This window comes from Vitis vinifera, chromosome 11 (genome assembly GCF_030704535.1).
Source record: "Vitis vinifera cultivar Pinot Noir 40024 chromosome 11, ASM3070453v1".
In the NCBI taxonomy this organism is placed as follows: Eukaryota; Viridiplantae; Streptophyta; class Magnoliopsida; order Vitales; family Vitaceae; genus Vitis; species Vitis vinifera.
This window is the reverse complement of record NC_081815.1, coordinates 3,855,412-3,881,992: the sequence shown is the minus strand read 5'-3', so window position 1 is coordinate 3,881,992 and position 26,581 is coordinate 3,855,412. Positions and strand designations below refer to the sequence as shown.

At 36.0% G+C, this 26,581-nt stretch overlaps 3 protein-coding genes across 4 annotated transcripts; 2 read left to right on the top strand and 1 right to left on the bottom strand.

The window, feature by feature from the left end:
- Positions 1-1,699: 1,699 nt before the first annotated feature.
- Positions 1,700-9,517, top strand: LOC100256034 (pleiotropic drug resistance protein TUR2). 2 transcript variants are annotated; one of them, XM_010658083.3, is made up of 24 exons: positions 1,700-2,337; positions 2,532-2,652; positions 2,734-2,822; positions 2,930-3,014; positions 3,118-3,277; positions 3,404-3,480; positions 3,569-3,622; positions 3,707-3,797; positions 3,898-4,199; positions 4,280-4,561; positions 4,640-4,956; positions 5,044-5,204; positions 5,300-5,400; positions 5,494-5,653; positions 5,759-5,887; positions 5,979-6,082; positions 6,167-6,499; positions 6,577-6,867; positions 6,954-7,037; positions 7,125-7,258; positions 7,338-7,565; positions 7,657-7,828; positions 8,740-8,994; positions 9,079-9,517. In XM_010658083.3, the coding sequence occupies exons 1-24, from the start codon at positions 2,078-2,080 to the stop codon at positions 9,334-9,336; spliced, it is 4,248 nt and encodes a 1,415-aa protein (XP_010656385.1). In that variant the 5' UTR covers positions 1,700-2,077; the 3' UTR covers positions 9,337-9,517. The 2 variants fall into 2 exon arrangements, with proteins under 2 accessions (XP_010656385.1, XP_019078624.1); XM_019223079.2 differs by lacking the exon at positions 3,569-3,622.
- A 115-nt stretch (positions 9,518-9,632) lies between these two features.
- LOC100261119 (pentatricopeptide repeat-containing protein At5g55740, chloroplastic) lies at positions 9,633-12,895 on the top strand. Its single transcript, XM_002281609.4, has one exon. It carries the CDS (start codon positions 9,743-9,745, stop codon positions 12,317-12,319), a length of 2,577 nt encoding a protein of 858 aa, XP_002281645.1. The 5' UTR covers positions 9,633-9,742; the 3' UTR covers positions 12,320-12,895.
- A 4,249-nt stretch (positions 12,896-17,144) lies between these two features.
- LOC100266327 (probable inactive receptor kinase At2g26730) lies at positions 17,145-20,165 on the bottom strand. The gene is made up of 2 exons (XM_002281599.5): positions 18,665-20,165; positions 17,145-18,103 (listed from the first exon to the last, which is right to left on the bottom strand). Exons 1-2 carry the CDS (start codon positions 19,959-19,961, stop codon positions 17,439-17,441), a joined length of 1,962 nt encoding a protein of 653 aa, XP_002281635.1. The 5' UTR covers positions 19,962-20,165; the 3' UTR covers positions 17,145-17,438.
- Positions 20,166-26,581: the final 6,416 nt, after the last annotated feature.

Sequence of the window (26,581 nt, the reverse complement as noted above, 5' to 3'; positions counted from 1 at the left end):
ATTTGTGAGTTATTATGTTTAAAAATAATATTTGAAGACCTTATAATTCAATAAAAAGGAATTATGAAACTATATTGTGACAATGAGTCAACAATTAATATTGCTTACAATCCAATCCAACATGATCTCACCAAGCATATTGAGGTACACTTTATTAAGGAGAAATTAGATATTGGCCTAATTTGAACTTTATACATTTAACAAATGGGCAACTAACAAATATCTTGACTAAGGGCTTGGCCAATAAATCATTTCAAGATATCACTAGCAAGTTGAGATTGGATAATATCTTACTCTCTAATCTTTGATTGGTAATGGAATCAAATATTCAATGCTTTACTCTAGGGTGAAGGGGGAATTTCCTAATTGATACTCAATAGTGAGGTTTTATGATACTTAAAACATGATTTTTAAATGTGCTTGTAGTGTTAATAAATGTATCTTGACTTAAACATGTGTTAAGTCCATTTTGAGGACTAATAATTTAACTTAGTGAAGAATATAGCAAAAGGAGAGTAAAAAAATGTGATTTAAATGATTTCCATGGAATCATATTATTTCGTGGGGTTGATGGAATTGAGGCTAAAAGTAGTAAGAAAGATTTGGAGTTCAAGTGCAAGAGATGAGATCCAAAAAAGTCTTAATTAGAAGTTAAACCAAGGTCAAAAAGAGCTAAGCAACACAACCTATGCATGAATTCAGAATTTTGAACTCCAAACCTTCAAAACCAAAGTGAAGAAGACATGAGGGGAAGCAATGGCCTTCAAAATTTTCAAAAGCAAGGAAGCCACTTTGGATTTGCAACTTCAAAACAAAGCTTAATTAAGTTTCATTTACAAAATGAAGAGCCATATTTCATTTTGCAATATCAGAATCATTCTTATTTTTGTTCCAATTCAAAATTTTTGAACTTAGCACTCCTGTTTTGATTTCCTTGAGTGTGCTATTTTGAAAACTCTAAACTCAACATAGTGACTTCAAATCAGCAATTTGAGTTTTGGCTTTTTTCTTTTTTCTTTTTCTTTTTTTTTCTTTTTTTTTTTTTTTTTGAGTTTCATTCCCACCTTTCCATGATTAGTTTCATTTTGAAGGCACAAAAACATTAATTCTTTCATATTTAACATTAAACCATCGTACAAATTTAAAGTGTGTTTGATAGTATTTCTATTCAAAGTGTTTTTAGTGGAACCATTTTGTCTAAAATTATTTTTAAGAGAATCACCTATCAAGTGTTTTTCCAAAAAACACTATAAATGAATTTTTAACATTATAAGAGATTTTTTATATTTTAAAAAATGTTGCATAAATTTTATTAAATATTTAATTTTTTTTAAAATCACTATCAAACAGACTCTTAATGTTATTAACTTCTCCATCTACTTTGACACCCATTTATATAAGTTCCAACTATGACATGAACTTTCTTTATTTACCAAAGTAAAGACTTTAAGTTGTTTTTAGGAAATAAAAGCAACAGTCACAAAGAAGTGTCACTATAGAATTTCTACAACACAACACAAATTATAATTGTGAAAGAAATTGGGATGCTTTGTGGACCCCATGCATCAAATTTATTTTGATGGATGTCCTTAATTCCTTGTCTTGTAAGATCTCATGAAATTCAACTTTAAAAAAAAAAAAAAAATTACTACTTAAAACCATCCTCTGCAACATTAGACATCAAATAATGTATATTTGAAGTATAAAAAGAAGTTCTGAATTCTATAGAAAATGAACTTCTCACCACATAGCTTGTGTCTTACCTATGAAGTCAAATGAATGTGAGCATTTATATCTTGCTTGGAACTGTAAGAAGTGCTGATTTTCATTTCAATTACCAGTATTTTACTTTGAAATGAGAGAATAGAGGAGGGAAAATGAGTCAGTTGGCTTGAACTGTTCCTGTAACGTTAGGAAAATGCATGCAAAGGGAACATTCCCAATTTGAGGTCGAAGTCCATTTCCATAGTAAATGAAAATCCTCTGAGATTTTCTATCTATTTCTCATTGATTCTCTATATAAGCCCACATAGATTTTGAGTTTTGAGGTTCTGGTGGCCTGCTGTTAAGCGTTGAAATGGAGTTAGGACAGCTCAGAACAATTGACAATGTGGAAGAAAATGGTGATGAGGAAGCTCTCAAATGGGCTGCTCTTGAAAGACTCCCCACTTATGATCGAGCCCGGAAAGGGATCTTTAATGGAGATGCAGGAGAATCTAAAGGAGTTGATCTTCGGAAGCTTGGATTTCAGGAGAGGGAGGAGTTGTTGAACAGAGTCATTAGACATGCAGATGATAATGAAGAGTTCTTACGGAAGCTCAAGAACAGAATGGACAGGTGAGAGCTATATTCTTAACCTTTTGTTTGGTTTGCTGGAAATCTGAAGAAAAAGGGGATAACAATTCTTTTACTTCTATGTCATTTTTATATGATGGAATCTTTTCTTGCATGGAAACAATCTTGGTTGTTCTGTGTTTTCTTCTTTCTTGATTAATTCCAAGTTCCTGTGATGATTGGTCTTTTTGAAACAGGGTTTCTCTGGACTTACCTACAATTGAAGTTCGATTTGAGAATCTAAATGTTGAAGCCGAGGCCTATGTGGGAAGCAGAGCTTTGCCTACAATCCTCAACTCTTATTTTAATCAGATAGAGGTAGCTAAATCTCATACCAGAAGCAATAATTATCATTTTCTCATGAAGTTTTATTTGCTACTGACTTGTTATCTTTCAAAGGGTCTGTTAAACTTTCTCCATATTCTTCCAAGTAAGAAGAGGAAAATATCGGTACTTCACAATACTAGTGGAATTATCAAGCCTGGAAGGTTAGAATACTGGAATTCCTTTGAAATCTGGGAACTGGGTTTTCTCTTTGAGCTATGGTATCATGAAATTTTTTAAACAACTTTAATTTCAAATACATGTTTTGTAGAATGACTTTGCTTCTAGGACCACCAAGCTCGGGGAAAACCACCTTATTGTTAGCCCTGTCAGGTAAACTTGATTCAGAACTGAAGGTAAGAAATCAGACTTAAAAAATTTCTACTTTATGTTCTTGTAAATCATGATGTTTATCGAGTCTTCTAATTCAATTGTTGTTGGTTCTTTTTGAATCATCAGTTTTCTGGGAAAGTAACATACAATGGCTATGAAATGCATGAATTTGTCCCTCAGAGGACTTCAGCGTATATCAGCCAGGAAGATGTCCACATCAGTGAATTGACAGTGAGAGAAACACTAACTTTTGCTGCAAGATGCCAAGGAGTTGGTACTAATTATGGTATGCTACTGAAAAAGTGATTTTAACCGAATAAATCGTTGAGAACCTTTGAGCTAATTCAGGGGCTGGGATTATGTGATATTGCAAAAGTGACATTATCATAAAGTTTCTATCAATTTTCCACAGATGCACTCATGGAGTTGCTGAGAAGAGAGAAGGAAGCAAATGTCAAACCAGACAGCGACATAGATATGTATATGAAGGTAAAAAAGAAACAATTTGATGAAATCTCTCTTTTGATTTATGCATCTAATTGTTGTCAAGATACTACATGAAAATCTTTGTATATAGGCAGCAGTTTTAACAGGACATAAGGAAGACATAGTTACAAACTATATTCTTAAGGTATATGATCTACAAGTTTACATCTGAAAAATCTTGAACTTCCAATCAACAAACTTAGATTATCTTCTTTCTTCTCTTTTTCAGATTTTAGGACTTGAAGTTTGTGCTGATACCATAGTTGGAGATGTAATGAGAAGAGGTATTTCTGGTGGACAGAAGAAACGCGTTACAATAGGTAGAAAGACAGTCCTGAAAGCAATGAGCCTTGCAATTTTCACAAGGAAGTTAGCTATTGACATGAAAGATTCAACTAAGAGTTACTTGGATTGGTGCAGGGGAGATGCTGGTGGGACCTTCCATGGCATTCTTCATGGATAATATATCCACTGGTCTTGACAGTTCAACAACTTTTCAGATCATCAACTCTATCAAGCAGTCAATCCATATTCTCAACAAGACCACTCTTATCTCCCTCCTCCAGCCTGCACCAGAAACTTATGATCTCTTTGATGACATTATTCTGATCTCAGAAGGGCAGATTGTGTACCAGGGCCCATGTGAATATGTCCTTGAGTTCTTTGAATCTATGGGTTTCAGATGTCCTGAGAGGAAAGGCATTGCTGACTATTTACAGGAAGTAAGTCTGCACGTATTAATGATTCTTCGAAGCCAACCTATTTCCATGGCCTGAGCAATCTGATCTTTCCAATTTTGTAGGTAACATCAAGAAAGGATCAGAAACAGTACTGGGCTAATGAAGCCAAACCATATAGTTATGTTTCGATCAATGAGTTTACAGAGGCTTTTAAGGCATTCCATGTTGGCAGAGCCATCCAATGCGAGCTTGCAACCCCGTTCAACAGGGCAAGGAGCCATCCAGCAGCTTTGACAAAATCCAAATATGGAACTAGCAAGAAGGAACTATTGAAAGCTTGTTTATCAAGAGAATTTATTTTGATGAAGAGGAACTCATCTCTATATGCTTTCAAGCTACTTCAGGTGAGAAAAGATGGTTGTTTAATGACCCTTAACAGAATTGTAATCTTTCAAATGTAACGATTTGTACTGTGATTTCAGTTTGTATTTACGGCAATCATTGTGGCAACAATCTTCACAAGAAGCAATATGCATCACAAGGAATTAAAAGATGGAACCATCTATCTTGGTGCTCTCTATTTTGGGCTCACTGTAACTCTCTTCAGTGGATTTTTTGAACTTTCAATGACAATTGGGAAACTCCCCGTCTTCTATAAGCAAAGGGACCTCCTGTTTTATCCTTCATGGGCATACTCATTGCCTACACCGATGCTTGGGACTATTCTATCCATTCTTGAAGTTACCCTTTGGATAGCCATAACTTATTATGCAATAGGCTTTGATCCCGATCTCAAAAGGCAAGCAAGAATATATATACATATATTCATGTTAATGGCTTCTCTTAGTTTCTCCCCACTAACCCAGTTCATGTTTTCTTGCTTCAGGATGTCTAAACAATATCTTATTCTCGCAATGAATGGACAGATGTCTTATGGATTTTTCAGGTGCATTGCTGCATTAAGTAGGAACTTTGTTATTGCAAACACAAGCGCGCACGTTGCACTTATATGGCTACTAATATTCAGTGGATTTGTCTTAGCACGAGGTATGGATGTATCAGAACATCTCTTAAAGCTCACGACTTCTTATATAAAGTTGTAACTTCTGGTGTACTGACTGTGCTCCCAATTTCCCACCCAGAGAATATAACGAAATGGTTGAGCTGGGGGTACTGGACATCTCCCCTCATGTATGTTCAAAATGCACTTTCAGTGAATGAATTCCTTGGGGAGAAATGGAAGGCAAGGATACCTGTCAAAGAAAGCTAAATCTTCAATTTACTCAATATAAAACTGAATTTTCTGTGAAGTTTGAATGTGAAAATCCTATTGCAGGTGTCTACTGGATCAACAGCACCATCACTGGGAATATCTGTCTTGAAGTCACGTTGTTTGTTCACCAATCCAGATTGGTATTGGATTGGTTTTGGTGCACTAATCTGTTTCATCTTCTTATTCCATGGGATCTACAATTTGGCTCTTGCATATCTCAATGGTGAGCATCCTCATTTTTAACACCCAGTGGGGAGTTACTGATTGTTGTGTTCCTAGTCATTTTAAACTGAATTTCTCAAGTGATGATGTTATTGGATTCCTGCAGAATATGGGAAATCTCGAGCGGTCTTTTTATCTGAAGAAGCTTTGAAGGAGAAGCACATCAACAGGACAGGTGAGGAAAACAGGACCTCAGAGTATGGAGCACACTCAAATGGAAACAAAGCATCCAGAAGTAAGTTCAATGAGCCCCCAATTTATGGTCTATTTTGTATGATCGATACACATGGCTGGCCATTCCTTACAACTTCAGCTTGAAATGACAGAAGCTGGTGATGTTGGAAAATACCAGGAGAAAGGCATGCTTCTCCCATTTAGACCTCTTACCATTGCATTTGAGAATATCAGATATTCAGTTGATATGCCACAGGTAAATAACAGTAGGTGACTGATATTTTCCAAACTAACGACACATGAATGGAAGTTGTATTCTGAAAAGATACTGAATTTGTAGGCAATGAAAGCGCAAGGTGTTGAAGTCAATCGATTAGTACTTCTGAAGGGACTGAATGGAACTTTCAGGCCTGGAGTGCTTACAGCACTGATGGGTGTTAGTGGAGCTGGGAAGACCACTCTCCTAGACATGTTGTCGGGAAGGAAAAACATCGGATACATAGAGGGAAACATCACAGTCTCAGGCTACCCCAAGAAACAGGAAACCTTTGCTCGGGTTTCTGGATACTGTGAACAAAATGACATTCACTCCCCACTTGTTACAGTGTACGAGTCCCTATTATACTCAGCATGGCTAAGGTTACCTGCAGAGATCAACCCTGAGACTAGAGAGGTTTGTGGGGTAAACCAGAAAACTGTATTAAAGCCTTCCCTAGTGTTTCTTTTCATCTGAAATCTTTGTGGCTGCAGATTTTCATTCAGGAAGTTATGGAACTGATTGAACTGACACCATTAGGAGAAGCATTGGTTGGATATCCAAATGTGAATGGGCTCTCCGTTGAGCAGCGCAAAAGGCTAACCATTGCAGTTGAGCTTGTTGCAAACCCCTCAATAATATTCATGGACGAGCCGACATCAGGCCTTGATGCCAGAGCAGCATCCATTGTTATGAGAGCTGTCAGGAAGATCGTGGACACTGGAAGAACGGTAGTGTGCACAATCCATCAACCAAGTATTGACATATTCGAGTCTTTCGATGAGGCAAGTGACTGCTAGAATTGTTACTCATGATTTCTTTAGCGTATCCTCTTCTGGACTTTGGGCCTTAATATTTGTCCCCATTACAGCTTTTTCTACTGAAGAGAGGAGGTGAAGAAATATATGTGGGTCCTTTGGGACATCAGGCCGGCCATATGATCAAATACTTTGAGGTAGGCTTAAAAACAACTTGTTCGGTGGAATCAGTTCCATCAGTTCATCCTACAATATATATAATAAAATCTTTTTCATGCTTGAAGGAAATCAATGGAGTTGATAGGATTAAAGATGGTTATAACCCAGCAACATGGGTGTTGGAAGTGACTACTGATGCACAAGAAGAGTTTCTTGGAGTCAAATTTGCAGAAATATACAAAAAATCAGATCTTTTCCAGTACGTTAACTAATACCTGTTCTTGGATCAAAATTTCTACTTGTCAAGAAGTTAAAAGGGTTCATGGGAATTCCTACAGGAGAAACAAAGCTTTGATCAAGGAGTTGAGTACACCTCCTCCCAATTCACAAGACCTCAACTTCTCTTCTCAGTATCCAAGGTCCTTCCTTACCCAGTTCAAAGCCTGCCTATGGAGGTATTACAAGTCCTATTGGCGCAACACAGCATACAACTCCCTTAGATTTCTAGCCAGCACTATGGAGGCCTTCATGTTGGGCATTACATTTTGGGGCCTTGGGTCCAACAGGTAATATTGCAGGCACCATCTGCTCAAGGTCCATTCCATTTTGTTTCACTGAATTCAACAACAAAAAAATCCAAGATGTTGAAATTTGCAGGAGAACAGGACTGGATATTTTCAATGTCTTGGGTTCTTTACACACGGCGGTTATGTTCTTGGGCACACAGAATGCTTCAATTGCGCGGCCGGTTGTTATCATGGACAGGGCGGTTTTCTACAGAGAGAGGGCTGCTGGGTTCTACTCTGCCTTGCCTTGTGCAATTGCACAGGTATTCAGAGTTTGCTTTTGACTGATCCCATCTCTTTGCTTATGAATATATATTGCTTTTGACTTACCACTTGCATTTGAATAATTTTCATCAGAAAAAATCCATTTACTTGTGAATATAATGAAAATACCTGACAATTCCTCAAAATAATTCTCCTTTCCTTTTTCACATGCATTATCTAATTCAAAATCTTAATTAGTCACTGAATTCTACTGAGCCTTTTCATGATATTGTTCATGACTCTTGAACTCTCCCAGCCCATTGTTTGAATCTCAAAAACTTTCTTACTTTAACGTCAACATCCGACTTTCATATCGGGGTGTCAAAGTTTACTACGATTCATTAATACGACTTGAACCCAACAAAATTTTCATGAGTTTGAGTTTAATCCGATTTTGGTTAAATTTGTATTGGTCTACATAGCTATTTAATAACAGGGTAGTTTTTAGTCAATCAGCATAATAAAAATTTGATCCAAATTGATCTAATTATAATCCTATTTATTAGCTTAATTATAACTTTAATCTATTTGACTTGTTCTAAATTTATTTTTGAATAAACATGTCAATTAAATTATAAATATATTTGATTAAGACATTAATCATAATGACATATAAAACCTAACTCTTCTCAATTGTGGAAGGACCTAGTTACTAAATGGGTTTAAAAGATTATATGACGTATTACCTATTTAATAATTAGGTAATATTTAGGTTTATAATTTTACTATAATTATTAAACCGTGGTTGATCTATGTAATAAAAATATAAAATGCCTAAACTTTGACACAACAAAAATGACCTTGACACAACAAAAATGACCCTGCCACCTATACTTGCGGCTCATTCTCTAAATCATCTAGGAGCTTCTTACCGATCCCTTTGTTTTAATTTGACCTTGCTCATTTTCAGATTGCAATTGAGATCCCATACACTTTGACTCAGGCCATTATATATGGGATAATAGTGTATACCATGATGGGATTGGAACTGAAAGCTGCAAAGTTTCTCCTGTACCTATTATTTCAGATCCTCTCACTTCTGTACTTCACATACTACGGAATGATGATTATAGCAGTGAGTCCTAATCAAGAAATTGCAACCCTGTTGTCTGCTCTCTTCTACACACTTTGGAATATCTTCTCAGGCTTTATAATTCCCAGAAAGGTAAGTTTCCCGATTCAATTCCATCTTTCCAGCTTCCTGTTCAAAACAGAGCTAAGCTAGTACAAGGGTTTTGAATGATTGCAGAGAATCCCTGTGTGGTGGAGGTGGTATGCTTGGGTGTGCCCTGTTGCATGGAGTTTGTATGGATTTGCTGCATCACAATATGGAGACGTGCAGACGAAGATGGAAAGTAGTGAAACAGTGGCGGAGTACATGAGAAATTATTTTGGATACAGACACGACTTCTTAGGGGTTGTTTGTATGGTGCTGATTGGGTTTAATGTGCTCTTCGCTTCTGTGTTTGCTTACTCCATGAAGGCCTTGAACTTCCAGAAAAGATGAGGAAAGTTTAGTTGTCCAAAAGTGAAACAAAAATCATAGTCTTTATAGGATTAATTATGGGATTAATGTATGATACTTTTGTAAGGAACTTGACCGATATTACTTGAAAGGAGGGTTGTGGGCCTCTAGTCTTAGCTCAGTTATGATGAATGGTGAAGTATTTGCTTGTTCTTATCACTCACTAGAGGTGGAGCAAAGCCATGTTTGGGAACTCTTTTTAGTTTAAATTGTCTTCAAAAATTATTTCAAAGGATATATTTCCTTAGCAGGAAAATATTTCATATTTGTTGATGGACTCCGGATAAAATCATAATTATTTTCTTTTGATGACGGAAATGCCCTTCCCATTTTCTATGGCACCCACCACCACGCTATCTTCTCTCCCTCTGCTTGTGGTTGTACATGCATGGCTTCTCTTCCTATTACCACCACGCCAAACCCACATACATCTCATTTCAAACCTAGAAAATCTTCAAAATTTGCATCAACCCGTCTCGCAAAACTCCAAGAAAAAGACGAGAATCGTCGAAGTTTATACAAATCTTACTTCCACCACATCTCCTCGCTATGTAAAGATGGACACCTACAGGAATCCGTACACCTTCTTTCTGAAATGGAGTTTGAAGATTTCCAAATTGGGCCGGAAATTTACGGAGAGCTCCTTCAGGGATGCGTCTACGAGCGTGCCCTTCACACGGGTCAGCAAATTCACGCCCGAATTCTTAAGAACGGGGATTTCTTTGCTAAAAATGAGTATGTTGAAACGAAACTAGTGGTTTTCTATGCCAAATGCGACTTTCCGGAGGTGGCCGTACGTTTGTTTCACAGACTCCGTGTGCGGAACGTCTTCTCTTGGGCTGCCATTGTTGGGCTGCAGTGTAGAATGGGTTTTAGTGAAGATGCTTTACTGGGTTTCATTGAAATGCAAGAGAATGGGGTTTTTCCGGATAATTTTGTTCTTCCGAATGTACTGAAGGCTTGTGGTAGTTTGCAGTTGATTGGTTTGGGGAAAGGAGTTCATGGTTACGTATTGAAGATGGGTTTTGGAGCGTGTGTCTTTGTTTCAAGTAGCCTTGTTGATATGTATGGGAAGTGTGGGGTTTTGGAGGATGCAAGGAAGGTGTTTGATAGTATGGTCGAGAAAAACGTAGTGACTTGGAACTCGATGATTGTAGGATATGTTCAAAATGGGCTCAACCAGGAAGCTATTGATGTATTCTATGACATGAGAGTGGAAGGCATTGAACCAACAAGAGTCACTGTGGCAAGCTTCCTTTCGGCGTCTGCCAATTTAGATGCTCTTATAGAAGGTAAGCAGGGGCATGCAATTGCAATTTTAAACAGTTTAGATTTGGATAATATTTTGGGTAGTTCAATTATAAACTTCTATTCAAAGGTTGGTTTGATTGAGGATGCCGAGCTAGTTTTTAGTAGAATGCTTGAGAAAGATGTGGTGACATGGAATTTGCTCATTTCTAGTTATGTTCAACATCATCAGGTTGGTAAGGCATTGAATATGTGCCATCTGATGAGATCAGAAAACTTGAGATTCGACTCTGTAACTCTGTCATCCATATTGTCTGCCTCTGCTGTTACAAGCAATATAAAACTTGGCAAAGAGGGCCACTGTTATTGTATTAGGAGAAACCTTGAATCGGATGTGGTTGTTGCGAATAGCATCATTGATATGTATGCCAAATGTGAAAGAATTGATGATGCAAGAAAAGTATTTGACTCCACAACTGAAAGAGATCTTGTTTTGTGGAATACCCTACTGGCTGCTTATGCACAGGTGGGTCTAAGTGGTGAGGCCTTGAAATTGTTCTATCAGATGCAGTTTGACAGTGTACCACCAAATGTGATATCATGGAATTCGGTAATTTTGGGATTCCTGAGAAATGGTCAGGTTAATGAGGCAAAGGACATGTTCTCACAGATGCAGTCCCTTGGGTTCCAGCCTAACCTCATCACTTGGACTACCCTTATCTCTGGTTTAGCTCAAAGTGGATTTGGCTATGAAGCAATTCTGTTTTTCCAGAAAATGCAGGAAGCAGGAATCCGACCTAGTATTGCCAGCATTACCAGTGTACTTTTGGCTTGTACAGATATACCATCATTGTGGTATGGAAGAGCCATTCATGGCTTCATTACAAGGCATGAATTTTGCTTGTCTGTTCCAGTTGCAACTTCTTTAGTGGACATGTATGCTAAATGTGGAAGCATAGATGAAGCAAAGAAAGTGTTTCATATGATGTCAAGCAAAGAGTTGCCTATCTATAATGCAATGATTTCTGCTTATGCATTACATGGCCAAGCTGTAGAAGCTCTTGCACTATTTAAACATCTGCAGAAGGAAGGTATAGAACCAGATAGCATAACCTTCACCAGCATTTTATCAGCATGCAGTCATGCTGGGCTCGTGAATGAAGGTTTGAATCTTTTCGCTGATATGGTTTCTAAACACAATATGAATCCAATTATGGAGCATTATGGTTGTGTGGTTAGTCTTCTTTCACGATGTGGTAATTTGGATGAAGCTCTTAGGCTTATTCTCACAATGCCATTTCAACCTGATGCACATATATTAGGATCATTGCTTACTGCTTGCAGAGAACACCACGAAATTGAACTTGGGGAGTATTTATCCAAACACTTGTTTAAATTGGAACCCAGTAATTCAGGAAACTATGTAGCTCTTTCAAATGCATATGCCGCAGCAGGAAGGTGGGTTGAGGTATCCAACATGAGGGATTTGATGAAAGTAAGGGGCCTGAGGAAGAATCCTGGATGCAGCTGGATTCAAACTGGAGGCAAACTTAATGTTTTTGTTGCTGGGGATGGATCACACCCAAAAACCGAGGAAATTTATGCAATGCTGGCTATGCTGCTAAGTGAAATGCGATTTATGGGATATGTTCCTATTGCTAGTAATGAAGAAAATCTCTGCTCTAGAGCGCAAAAGTTCATCCATGGATTCAAATGAAGTGATTTGAGGAACTCCAAGAGATAGGCAAGTTATTGAGAGGAAAATAAGGGTACAACGATTGCTGCAGACAACTCCAGGGCATTCTGAGATATCTACATAGATAGGCTGCTTCTGGAAGAAAAATGTGTTACATTAATAGCCTGGAAGATGAATTCAAAGTTTCTAAGGATAAGGAAGAGTCTCGAAGACCTGAGTGGCAAAAAAAACATTTGTGTAACTCATGACATGGAGGTTACTTGTGAGAAGCTGAAAAGACTCTCATTCCTATCGACCAAGAGCCAAACATTATGAAAACCATATGGAAGCTGTTAGATGTGAATGGTGACTTAAAGTTCCATTTGGATTCTGCTCAAGGCGGTTCTTGTATATATGTAGTTGAGTTTAAAGGTGACTATCATTCTCAAGGTTGTTATGTAAATATGCAGTTGAGTTAGAACACACACCAATTAAAATTTCTTGGTTAGAATTGCTGTTCATCAGCTCTGACTGATCATGACTGGCTTTCCATGGAAGTGATGTGTCTTGTAGTAGACAACTTTTGAATAAAAAGGTGAAAAAAATAAAGTTGATCTACATGATTGCATTTTAAGCTTACACGTAATTTAAGTATAGATGAAATGTTATGCTCTCAAGTGTGCTATATTTTCATAAAATTTATGGTTGGAGACAAGAAATTCATGTTCAGTACTCTGCCTGAAATTGACAAGATATGCCAACAGTGAAAAGATCCAGACTAAATGTTTTGAATTGTACTCCAATTACAGGTTATTGCATAGGCCTGTCAGTTTTCAGAATGTCCTCTTAGTCTGCATGTAGCTTTTGTTAGGTTTGTTATCCGTATACCCCTCTTTGTACATTTTTTAACCCATCAATGAATTATGTACAGCCCTTACTTCAACATTATGTTACCAAATTTCTTTCTGTGTAGTGTGTGCATGTGTCAGGACCTCCTCATTCAGCAGTTTTTGCAGTTTTCCATTCATGACATGATATGATCATGACCTTTGAAGTTTTGCTTTATTAAATTACTTTCAGAAAAATTGGAGCACTTGACCATCATTCTAAGAAGTAAAATTGAACTGCTTACTTTCCATGTACAATAAAGTATTGTATGTGAGACCCACTGTTGTACTCTCCCTGGTTGAGATATCCTGAGCAATGAAAGTAATATTTTTGCAATTGATCTTCTTTATCAGAACTAATGGTTAGCAGCTTTGCGTTTGCAGTAAGTCAGGTATGGTCAACTCAACCCAAGTTTTTTTTTACCCTTTCTATTTCATTTGCTTGTATTCATTTCATTTTGCAATTGACAAGATGCAGAGTAGATCCTTTCATAGTAATCTTTTTTTTTTCTTTTTTTTTCAAAGGTAATTTTTAAGATCTATAATCTTAGAAATGAAGGAAGAAAACCACTAAAACTCACAAAATTTAGTTAAATCATTGCAGCTTTCTCCAAATTGAAAGCTTAGAATCCTTGAAGCGAGAATACTCAAAGCTAGATAAAAGCATGAAAACAGTTGATGGACCTAAGTGTCGTTTATCCATTACAAAAGAGATTTGTTTGATATTGAACAACTGTTGCTACCTGTTTCATCTAGCATAATTATCATTTTAGAATTAAACAGTAGTGAAAATTAGAATAGGCAGGCTATCCTAATCAGAGAAAAACTTTTTCAAGGATTTGTTGCAGCTCAGTGATGGCATGTGAAACTAGTGCCCCTTGTTTCAGGTACAAGCAAAGAACATAGAGGTTGGCGAAGTTCAATCAAAGGGAATTTCTTATCATGAATCATTGTATCTCCCTTCATATGTTCCATCAAGGATCAATCAACAAAAACATTCAAGGAGCGCTTCAGAAAGGTTAGTAACCGTTTGTTGGAATAAAGTTCAAATAGATAATATACTTCAGATGAGGGAGATTGTCACTTAACAAACTCCATTCCCTCAGTCTACAGTTTTAGGTTTATTTCTTTTTCATCCTCCTCAAACTTTGCTTTCTTGTGTTAAATATTATGCCTTCAATCATTTGGAGACTTCATTGTAACAAACTGTGACAGGTTCTTGCTGTCTTGAGTCTTGACCGATGTAACTAACACCAAATCGAGATGTAGGATGAAACTAACTGCTGCTAAAATGAATTATTGATTTGTTGAGTCTTGTAGGTAGGGTATGCCTCTAATCAGGTCAAGCCTTGGAGGACTTTACAACTCTAAGTAGGTCATAACCAATCTCAGATATCAAAGCTGAACTTCAAAGGAAAGGAAACTACTTGGTCCTAAGGTCCACCCTAAAACTAATCATTAATTTACTTTATCAGCTAACTAATTCTTCTGTGCTCTTTCTCTCTGTGGTGGAGAAGCACCAAAAAAAAAGGGGCTGTAGTTGTAGTTCGTTGAACAGTTGCTTGAGGGACACTTCACATACCAATTGGGTTTTTCCTCATAAATTTTTTTTTTTTTTTTTAAATATTAGTGGGTATGTCATTAAACCCACCAAAACATAGTAAATTAAGAAATCAGTATTAAAATCAAATACCATAGGCAGAGAGCTGTACACAAAGAGAAAAAACAGAGTCGTATGCAGTCTGCATTACCTTAAGAATATGAATTTAGGTGAACTGTATATGATAAAATAGAATTAGGTGAACTATGTTTGGGAACAAAATGAGTCCCAGAATTGTAGTGTAGTTTTAGAGAGTAAAAATTAAAATTAGGTGAACTGTGTGAAAGACTGTGATGCAGCCAAAAATGTATTTGAGCATCCAATGAGAAGAGCCATAAGCCCCCAGGACTTTTGAAAGAGAGAAACTTTCCTTGTAGGAGATCCCTTATCTATAATTGACCACAAAAAATAATTCAAGTAAACTGCCAGTACACATAATTCAAATGAGCAGCGATATAGTTGTTGTATTGAGAGAGTCCTAATCTCCCCTTTTGCTTCTGGGCTTTCTCAGTCACACAACCATTTTGAAAAATTTCTTTTTCTACTGGGTCCTTTGATCAGTATATGTTCTCCATGTTCCCTTCTCTGGTTCTCCCATATATCAATAGGCTTGATATGAATGGCAGAGCCCCTTATATACGTACATAGTGGGCCTTGTGTGTGATATGGCCCTACATAGGGGTGGCATCAGCCCCCATTTGCGGATTTATATATCCCAGAACCCTGGTCCACATCTTTAATCTTCCCTTTCTTTTTTTCCTCCTTTCTTTTGAAGATAACATTTTTCAAAGTCCATGGTTGCACCCACCTATAAAGGGGTTAATGAAAGGTGTAAAGCTGATGCCATCAATTAGGTCAAATAATTCTGGAATACTTAACTAATGAGATTCCATGTGTGACGAATGTGCTCTTTGTCAACAAGTTTTGCAAATTTTTTTTTGGTTAGCACAAAAAAATAAATAAATAATTTGATTTATTCGTAATCTGAAAAATGATGGGGATATTTCAGTAATTTACTATTTGAAAAAGTAAAGGAATACACGAGTGAGGTGGACAATAGGAGTGAGAGTGGTATTTGTGTGTGTATTATAACTGCAAATATTGACTGGTTTGTATGAAAAGATGGGAAAGTTGTGATAGAGAAGAGGGCATTCATCTGTGAATGGGACCTAGACCCCATTCCGATTAAGGGCGACTAACCCAGATTAGGATATCCTGAACCTGAAGTGTGCCTTATTTATTTTTACTTAATTTGTTTTCCGAAGTGGGCATTAGGGAAAGGGCAAAATAGTAAAATGTGGATAGGACCAAAAAGTGGATACTAACTCCCACTTTCGGTGCACCAAACCAGAAAATGTGTGTTTTCCCAATGAGTCACGTGCTTCGATGGCCCCCCGGGAAGCTTTGTCATTAACCCTATTGTGTGAGGGTAATTCCGTCATAAGAGGTTACAGAGCGCCTGTCGTGAGCGTGGGGGAAAATGGGAGTGGACTGGAGCTGTGCACGTTAGCAAAGCTGGAGTAGGACGATAGAGTGGCGCGTTGCGCACTTCTCGGAATCGGATGCTTGTTGGTATGGGTGGGGCCCACTTTAGTTTGATTTGTCGAGAAGATCTCCGAGCGGTATCTCCGTTCATTTTCAATTTTAAATTTTGAATTATAAATTAATTATATTTTTGAAGAGCAAGTATTTTGATTTAACAAATGTGGTATGTAATTATTTGTAATCTTACGTGGCACTGAAGTCACTGGAACAACAATTTATTTTATAGGAGTGAGAAAATTGAGCAGGAGGGGACAGCGGAGGAAGAGGACATAGTGAGAAACAGATGGGTGGGAGCGGATCCAGAGTGGCCTTGATCGACGGCTGTCCATGTCTCAAAGGTCAAAGACTGTGTCAGAGACTTTGCTTTTCTTTCGCCGGCCAGCCTGTAGCCCACCTCCCTTCCCATGGACCCATAAACAGACAAACACTATTACATTCTCTCTTCCACGTCCCACCATTCACATTCTGGGTCTGCGACACGTGGCTTTTCATGGCTCACCCTTTGGTCAACCCCACACCGCTGACTGCGCTCACTGTTCCGTGATTTTTGAATAATGTGTTGTGTCCGTAGAGGGACCCACCTACTGATCATTCTGCATGAGGGTCAAGTTCATTTATTACCATGATCTTGGGCGTACCATAGTCCGACTTTTCTTACCAAGCAAACAAGATCAACAGTGTTTTTTATGGTGTTTGTTTGGCTTTTGCACTTGCACTGGCTTTCGGACTAGAAACAACGAAAATTTTCAACTCTAAATAGTTTCTTACATATTTTCCTATAGTAACTTTAATTCAGAGCCATGTGTTAAATGTCAACACAGTGAGCTATAAAATATGGAAAAATAAACCAAATAAATCCACTTCCAAATAGTCAATTCCAATCAGTTCATGGAACTCCCTCCCAAACAATTCAAACCTCCCTGTAAAAATCATTGCACAGAAAAAATAAAAAGAAAAAGGAAAAAAAAATAAAACGTAAAAAGATTAAAAACACAGTGTTGGGTGGTGGGTCACCCTGAGCTCCAATCGGCTGCTGCGCAGTTCAACCCGCTTACTTACGCACCGAGCGCATTTTTTGGGAGGCCCACCGCCACAATTTTACTCCCCCATCTATTTACCGGGAATATTGCTAAGGTGTGACCGCCGCAGGTGGGGTCCGTGACTCCGGCGGAGGCGTGTGACCGCCCGATCCCTTGGATGGGTCATCGGACGATTGTCGTAAGCCGTCGTCCGTCTCGCCCCTGTTCATATCCTCAATCATTCGGACCACCTCCTGCATGGCGGGTCTCTGATCTGGTACGGTGGAGACGCAGGCCATCGCGATTTGCAGCAGCTGCACCATCTCCTCCTCGATGTTGTGGTATCGCATCAACTCCACGTCGAATACCTCAGCAGTCCATTCCTCACGGACCACCGACTGGACCCACCTTGGAAGATCAATCCCCTCCTCCCCCAACGACGCTTGATTTGGTGCCTTCCCCGTCAATAGCTCCAACAGCAACACGCCGAAACTGTATACGTCCGACTTGAACGTGACCTTTCGGGTTTCCATCACCTCGGGCGCCCGATATCCCGCGACCCGATTGGGCGGCGTGGAGTTTCCAAAGAGCGGGTTGAGCCCGAAATCGGAAACGCAAGCATCGTGGTCCGGGCGGAGCAGGATGTTGGAGGACTTGATGTTGCCATGGACCACCTTTCCCGACACGTGTAGGTGGGCTATCCCCCTTGCGGCGCTGAGCGCTATTCTCATCCGGTTGTCCCAGTCAAGTGGCGTACGGCCCGATCCTCTACTGCCTGCAAAAACAACCACCGGCTGTTGCGGTCACCTGTCCCCAATTTTCATCACAGTAAAAAGGAAAAGGTTTCTCATCCCCAAGGAAGGGCACAGAAGGGTAAAATGGGAAAGCAAAAAACATAAGGGATTATGGTTTTATCGGTTTTGGAAACATGAAATATACTTTACAATCATTATAAAAGATGGAAGCAAAAGCATGTCGGTGGCGAATCATGGTGGTCTGTGGCCATGTTGGTGGCATTTACGTAAATACCAACAACAGTATCAAACCTTGCGCATCATGCGCACTCTTGCCACTTGCCACTTGCGAATGCTGCAAGTAAGAGAGGTATACCATCTTCTGCACATCATGCGCAGGTTAGAATTTAGAATTTAGAATTTTAGGACCGATTTTATGCCGCCTTTTTAAATGTCCATAATACCCTCACGATATTAATTATTAAAAAAAAACTAGGATTTTAAAACAAAAATAAAAATAAAAAATATAGTGAATTTCCATAGCCGCAAGAAGTGGAGCTTCAGTCCTGGAAGAATGAAGGAGAAGAAACTAGAAACTGTACCGTGCAGAAGGGCAGACAAACTGCCGGCAGCCATGAAGTCGTAGACTAGCAATTTCTCATCCTTGGAGAAGTAAAAAGCTCTGAGAGGAACCACATTTTCGTGCTTAATCTTCCCTAGAACGTCAATTTGCATTTCGAACTCCTTCTTAGTGACTGTAACATCTTTCAATCTCTTCACAACCACCGTAGTACCTTCCTCCAACACTGCCTTGTACGAAGTCCCTACGCTTCCTTTGCCCAACACCTCTGCTGAAGCCCTCAGCAAATCTTCCAAATCAAAGCTGTAGACGCCGCCCTCGAAGAAAACCAACTTGTTTCTGTCTGCTTCAGCTGACCCGCCGGTGATGTCGTCCTTGGAAGAGGAGGTGGCGGTCTCAGCCACTATGGATCGGGTTGTTTCGGGCTTTGGTGGCTTCGGGGGCTGCCGGCGCTGGCGCCTGCGCAGGCAGAGGAGGAGGAAGAGTAAGAGGAGACAGAGAATTAGAGCGGACCCAACTGAGATTGCGATTATAGCTGCTGTCGAGAGCTTTTTCGACTTTTTCTGAACTGGGTTAGATGGAACAATTGAGGGAGATGGTGTTGGAGAGGGGAAAAATGGGTTGCATGGCGGCAACGGTCCGCCGCAGAGAGCTAGGTTTCCGGCGAATGAAGAAGACCCGAACTTGAATAATGTCTGGGGGATTGAACCATTGAGCCTGTTGTTGGAAACATTGAAATCATCCAATCCATCAGAGTTTATGCTGGGTATACTGCCAGAAAAGCCATTGTTCTGCAAGAACAGTCCAGTCAATTGGTTCAAATTGTTGATGGAAAATGGAAGCTCTCCGGTGAAGTTGTTGGACGAAAGATCCAACCGACCCAACCGAGTTAACTGAGTAATACTCCCCGGAAATCCGCCGGAAAAAAGATTATCCTGAAGGTAAAGGCTGCGCAACAACGTCAAGTTTGCAAAATCTCGGGGGATATCACCGGAGAGACGATTCGACCTAAGACTGAGCACCCGAAGTTGACTTAAACGGCCGATAGTATTCTCTGGGATCTGACCCACAAGCCCCACGCCTGGAAGACGAAGAGTGTAGACATTAGAGCGATTAGCATCACACCCCACCCCGACCCAATTGCAGGCGGAGTCTGAAGCGTTCCATTGGATGCGATTCTCATGAGGAATCTGAGAGAGAAAAGCAAGGAGGGTTTGCTTGTCCTGAGTCGGCTCGCTACTCACTCGTCCACTCAGTAACACCACCCAAGCCAACAACACAGTAAGAAAAACAAACCCAGCGTCAGAACCCACTGCCATTGTTGTTTCCTCAAACCCAAATAATAAAACCAACAATTTGTTTCTTTCTATCCACCGCTCCCCAACGGCGGTTTGTGGCGGCGAAAGGTTTTCCGGCGACACCTCATGAAAGAGAGGAAAAAAAAAAAGGGGGGGAGAGCACGGTGCGGGAATTGTGAAGTCAGGGGAACGACTTGGCTTTGTAAGGTATCACGAGGTCACAAAAGTGAGAGAGGCCAGAAAAAAAGAAAAAGGAAAAAAAAAGCTGAAAACACAGAAGCAGCTTCGCTGGCACCAGTAAAAACGTTTTTTTTTTATTAATCTTACCGTAAATCAAAATTAACGTTTTTCAACACACTCCCACGCGCTCTCGATACCCCTCCGACGTATGCGATTCATTGATCATTGATTGGAGAGTGTAATCCACGCGCCACCGCTGAGTAGGCTCCGATTGAGTGTCTTTTGTGTGTACAAAAACAACTTACAAGTTACAACTTACAAGTTTACAACTTACAACTAAAAACCTTATCCCGTGCACAGGAAAGGGACGGTGGCCCATCCTCATCCTACGGTCCAAATCACCCACACGATGGTTCACATCGTTGAGTGAAACGCGTCGTTTTGACGAGGTCTGTATTCTGTACGGCCCAAAAACCTTACATTTGGCCAAAACAAGCACAGCTGGAAGAGTAATGTGATTTGATTTATTTATTACTCATCACTCATGGAGCCAGCACTAGAGAGAAGAATGTCTAGTTTCTATATTTAATTCTGATTTTTTTATTTTGATTTATTCCATTTTATTTCCAATTTTCTGTTTTCTAAAAGCATTGCTCGGGGAAATGTCAAAAGCGTATTATCCAAAACCCAATGAAAAGTCAAAAGGAAAAGAAAACAAAAGTAGATTTTTTAAATTTAATTTTGCTTCAGTAAAGTAATAGAATTTAGTTTGAATATTATTGACAAGACCAGTAGCTACCTTCAGAGCATCCTGGCATATATACCGCCTTTTCCCTACCGTGTATAATTTTGACCAGTCCACTACCTATCCATACTCGACACGTTGGCTACATGTTTTCCAATAATTTCCTGGCTGCATGTACCTATCAAATTTATAATTTTGATAAAAAATATATATATTTATATATATAGGAGGAAATATAGATAGTTAAAGGGTATAAATAATAAAATTAAAATATAAAAAAAATGGGATTATGTATAAAAAGAAAGATTAAGATATAAAATAATGAGACAAAAATCTACATGATTGATCATATTTTTTTATAGATAGATTTATTTGATGTGATTGATCATATATTTTTATATATAGATTTATTTGATATGATATTTTATATCGAGAAAAAAATTCTTTTACCTTATATATGTATAAGTTCCTTTTAAATTTATAATTTTGTTTTAATACCATAATAATCAAGGTTTAGAGTGTAAGTGAAAGGGTATGTTTGGTTTGTAATAGGATGATAATAAGGCGTGTTATGGACAATTTGCCCCTATTCTAATTTTACCTTTTTTATTTAAAATAATTATCATTTTCATCCCATTAAAAAAATTAAACAAGATAGATTTGGAGCGAGATAATTTGTTCTCATTCTAACCTTACCTCATTTATTTAAAATAATTATCAATCCATTTCTATTGCATTAAAAAAATTAATCAAAGTGGGGTCAATGTGGGTACGAGAAATTCTTGTATCCGACGCCATTTAACTTTTTAACTTTTTTAGTTTTTTATAATTTTTAATTATATTAGAATCAATATATTTCATAAATAATAAAAATATTATAACTTATCTTATTAAAAATATTTATTATTATTATTATTATTATTATTATTATATATTAAAAAAAACATTTTAAATTAATTTATTTTTATATATAATCATGACAAAGCGTGATGAGATAAGACAATACTCACACCTACCTCGAACTCATTCAACTACTCATTTTCAAACCCATGAATATAAAAAAAATTCACCTTCATCTCTAATCTCTAATCATTTGAGATGGAAACACGTTTTTCTATAAAAGGTTATTAAGCTCAAAGCCCTATCAAAAAAGAAAAAGAAAAAAAACTTTTATTGCTCGAAATTTTAACATCAAATAAGTTATATTTGTGAACTAAAATTCTTTCCACACAATTTTGGGTTTTCTTTCCCTCTTGAAAACGAAGGTGCCGAAAGTGAACATGAAGACACGAGAGATGGGTAAGAGCGTTGCATTCATGGAAGTAGAACCGAGTTGAAGAGAGCCCAAAATTGGAAAAGATGAGAAAGTCGAATAAAAGGGTAATTGATTTGAGTTGCATTGGAAGGGGTGTGGATGTGGAATTTGGGCAGCATCCGTACGTGTTAGAAATGTCAATTTTTCGAAGTTTCCTTCCCTAATTTGTGTTGCATAAGCTTGTGGGTGTGGGTGTACACTTTTGTTTTGCCATTGAGCATAACAGATTCGTAGTGCTTGAGCAACACGAAAACAAATTTGAAAGAGGTTTTGTTTTGTGGCAGCATGGATGGAATCTCTGAGATGACGTTTTATGGCGTGTTTGCGTGTGCCTTCAAATATGAGTAGGAATGGCAATGGGGCGGGTGACCCATCTCAGCCTCGTTCCGTTTATTAAAAACAATTTTCATCTTCACCCTGTTCGTTTAGCTTTTTTTTTTTAAAAAAAAAAAAATTACTTTTAAATTTTTTAATTACATTTAAATAAATATATTTTATAAATAATAAAATTATTATATTTTTTAACTTATTTTATTAAATTTTTTATTATTAACTATATATTAAAAATAGTAAAATAAAATTTTAAATTAAATTAATTTTATATGTAATCGAAACGGGTGGGATGAGGCAATACCCGAACCTGCCCCCGATTTAAAAAAAAAAAAAAAAAAATCTCATACCCATCTTAAACCCGTTTATTAAATTTAAACCCCGTCCCATTAGGGACGAGGTGGGTACCCAAAAAAATCCGCCCCGTTGTCATCCCTAAATATGAGTAGAAATCAGAAATTCATATTTAATTAAATTACCAAAAATATTTCCCTTCGACCACATAAAATAATGAAAATATTTGAACTTATGTCTTTTATAATTTGATTGAATAAAACAATTAAAATATTTGATTTTTTTTTTAGTTAAAAGTAATTTATTGATGTCGACCAATATGACTAAGAATGCATTTGAGATTGATTATAAAAAATGTTTTTAACATTTTTAACGCTTAAATAATGAAAATTTTTAAGTATTAAAAATATTAAAAACGTTTTTTAAAATCACTGTCAAATGGGTTTTAAATTAAGAGCTCGTTTGGTAGTGATTATAGAAAACGCTTTTAATATTTCTAATACTTTAAAATTTTTATCATTCAAGTGTTAAAAATACTAAAAACGTTTTTTAAAATCACTCTCAAACGCATTATAAATTTATTAATGACAAATTTATTTTAATTATATTAGTTAATATTAATAAATTACTTTTAATGAATAAAAAAAATTAAATATTTTAACTTTTTCTATTAAGCTAAAAACCAAACATTACCTATTTATGACAGGGGTAGAACTAACTCATCATGCGGTTATGTAATTAGTGTCTTTCTTTTTTTTCCCTTCATTTCAACTTTTAACTATTACAAGTGGGTAAAAGATATAAAAAATGAGATAAACATCATGTATTAATGATAACAAATATATGAATAATTGCAAGTTGATTGATGGGAAAAAAATTTCAAAGATAAAGACATTGATAATTTGATATACAAAATTTAATAATAATAATAATGTTTGAAATAAAAGGAATACAAGTATCTACTTTTAAATTACAATATCAACAAATGAAATTTATGTAAATAATAATACAGTTCATTATCAATTTTATATTCATTTATAATACACGTTTACATCTCTAAAATATCGTATCATATTTAAAATATATTTGACAATGATTTTAAGAAGTATTTATAATATTTTCAATATTTAAAAGATAAATTTTAAAGAACTAAAAATATTATAAGCACTTTCTAAAATTACTACTAAACACGTTCTTAGTGTAATTAAAAGCTACTCATAAAAAGTAAAAATAGTGAAAAATTTTGACAAAACTAATAAAAGAATTTAAAATAATATCAATATAAACATAGTAAAAATAAGGAATATGCAAAGGCTTCATAACCCATCGAAGCTTAAAATTTTGAAGGAGCGAGAAGGACTAGTCCGTCTTATAAGGATCGCTCATAATAATAGAGGATGCATCAACATAATTGTTGTTTACTTGACTTATTAATTGTAGTTTTTTTATATAAGTAAGCCATATGGTGCATAATATGTTATTAATGCATGCCTTATAATCCAACTTAATTGAAACCTATAAATGTATTGTTAATGCATGCTTTATAAGTATAGTCCAAGAAACTATACATTTTCTGGAAATTCCTCCAATAGTTGGATTATAGGGCATTATTGAAAAATGAGGTGAAAACCAATATGTTTTGTTAAAAACATTATTAAAATTCTAACCATTCTTTCGTATTTCTTGATTTTATAAAATCAACCGATAGCTACTACATGTATTCTCCTACTACAAAAACTTCCTCAGGCCAACCAATTCTTTTGTATTTCTTGATTTTATAAAATCCTCATTTTTTAGCTCAAGAATATGAGGGGAAAACGACTAAACAAATGCCTTGAAATTAAAAAAAAAAAAATTACATAAAAAATTGCACTAGTTTTCTCATCATCCAAATTTTGAAGAGATTAAGTTAATTTAAAAAATGAGTTAATTTCACTCATCTCCCTTCAAGATTTGGTTAAATACACTTGACTTTTATTAGTTTAAAATTTTATCAAATACCTCATTTATTTTGAGTGAGAGTGGAGATGGTTGAAAATAACAAATAAAAATTATAAAAGAGGTATTTGATGAAATTTCAAACCAATAAGAGTCGGGTGTAAGATTGATAGATGAGTTTGTTGAAATTAACATTTTAAATAATTGATTGATGGATGAGTTTTAATTGGTCTTTGAATTGTTAGGTGCCTTAGAAAATGTTTTCATACATACCAAACATAGTGCATCTCAACCTCACAGTTTTGAGATCCTAAAGTCAATCTCAAAGAAATCCTTCTTTTGATGTCCTCTTTAGCTCATATCTTTGAGTTGCATAACTTTTTTCTTGAATTATCCAAGATGATCTTCTTTCATATCATACTTTAAATTAAATGTTAAAGATAAAATTTATTTTATCATCATCAAAACTTAGGTTTAGTTAAATTGTAGACTAACATTTTCTCTCTTTTTTTTTTTTTTTGGTTGTTGTGATGATAAAACCAAGATTGTTAAAATAGTTCAGTAATCATCTTAGAAAGGGATTGAAAAGGATGATGATTACTTTTTGTAAATTTTAAATTTAGAGAATCCAAATAACAATTATATACAGTTATATAACAAATATATGGAAAAATAATTTGTGTATAAACATATGCTTTTAAGTTAAAGAGTTCTTGAAACACATGCTTTTTTTTTAGTCTTTTTTTTTTAAACTTTGACATGATAGATCAAGTGACTTATATCATCCTTATCAACTTTTTTTTTTCTTTTTTCATATTAACTTTTTCTCATATTCTCTTATAAAACATTTTTATTTTTATTTTTATTCACTCTTTTATCTTTTCATAGGTATTCATTTTAATTATTTATGAAAAAATTAAACACAAAATAATAATATATCATAAATCATTAATGGAAACAAATTTAATATAAACATAAATGCATAATAAACAAATTTAGAAATTTAGGATATAATATTTTTTATATTCATATTAAATAAAATATTTATTTATTTATAAATCTTATGACATATAGATTGAATAAAAATATCTTTGTTATGTTATTTTATAGTTTATATTATTTTAAATTTTTATGTGAAAAATAGAGTCAATCATCATAATTTTAGTTTTTTGTTTATGGTTCTAATTGTTTGCTTAATTAAAATGTTTAATTTATTTTATTTATATAAAAATATTTTTTTTATAAAAAAATTATATTTTATATTTTATATTAATTTTTTCTTATATTTATTAGAAATTATAATTTTTGCAAACTAAAGTTATGCACCTTTCTAGTGCACAAAACAAAAATAGTGCACCCTCCTGAAATATTAAGTTGATGCATCTCAAAGTAATGTGTAACTTAAGTTGCACATCTAAGAACTCTTGATTGCTTACCTTAGAAGTTGTGCACTTCTAATATCATTTATTACATGCTTAACATCAATTATAATAAAGAAATAACGTAAAATGCATGAGTATTATTGTATTTAATCTAACCCTTGGAAATAAGGTACGTACCACTTTTATTTAAGAAAATATTACTGATATATAGGAAAAGTATTACCGATATTGATAGGATGTACCGCATGTAATGAAGTATATACCACCCTTCTTTGGGTTATGGATGAGGTTAATATTGTCCATTACATGCTCATGAACATTGACCATAAAAGTGAAAATAACATGAAATATGTGAGCATTATTGTATTTAAACATTATCTATTTAACGTACCCTTGGAAATAAGGTATCACTTTTGTTTAAGAAAGCATCACTATACAAATAAGGTATCATTGATAT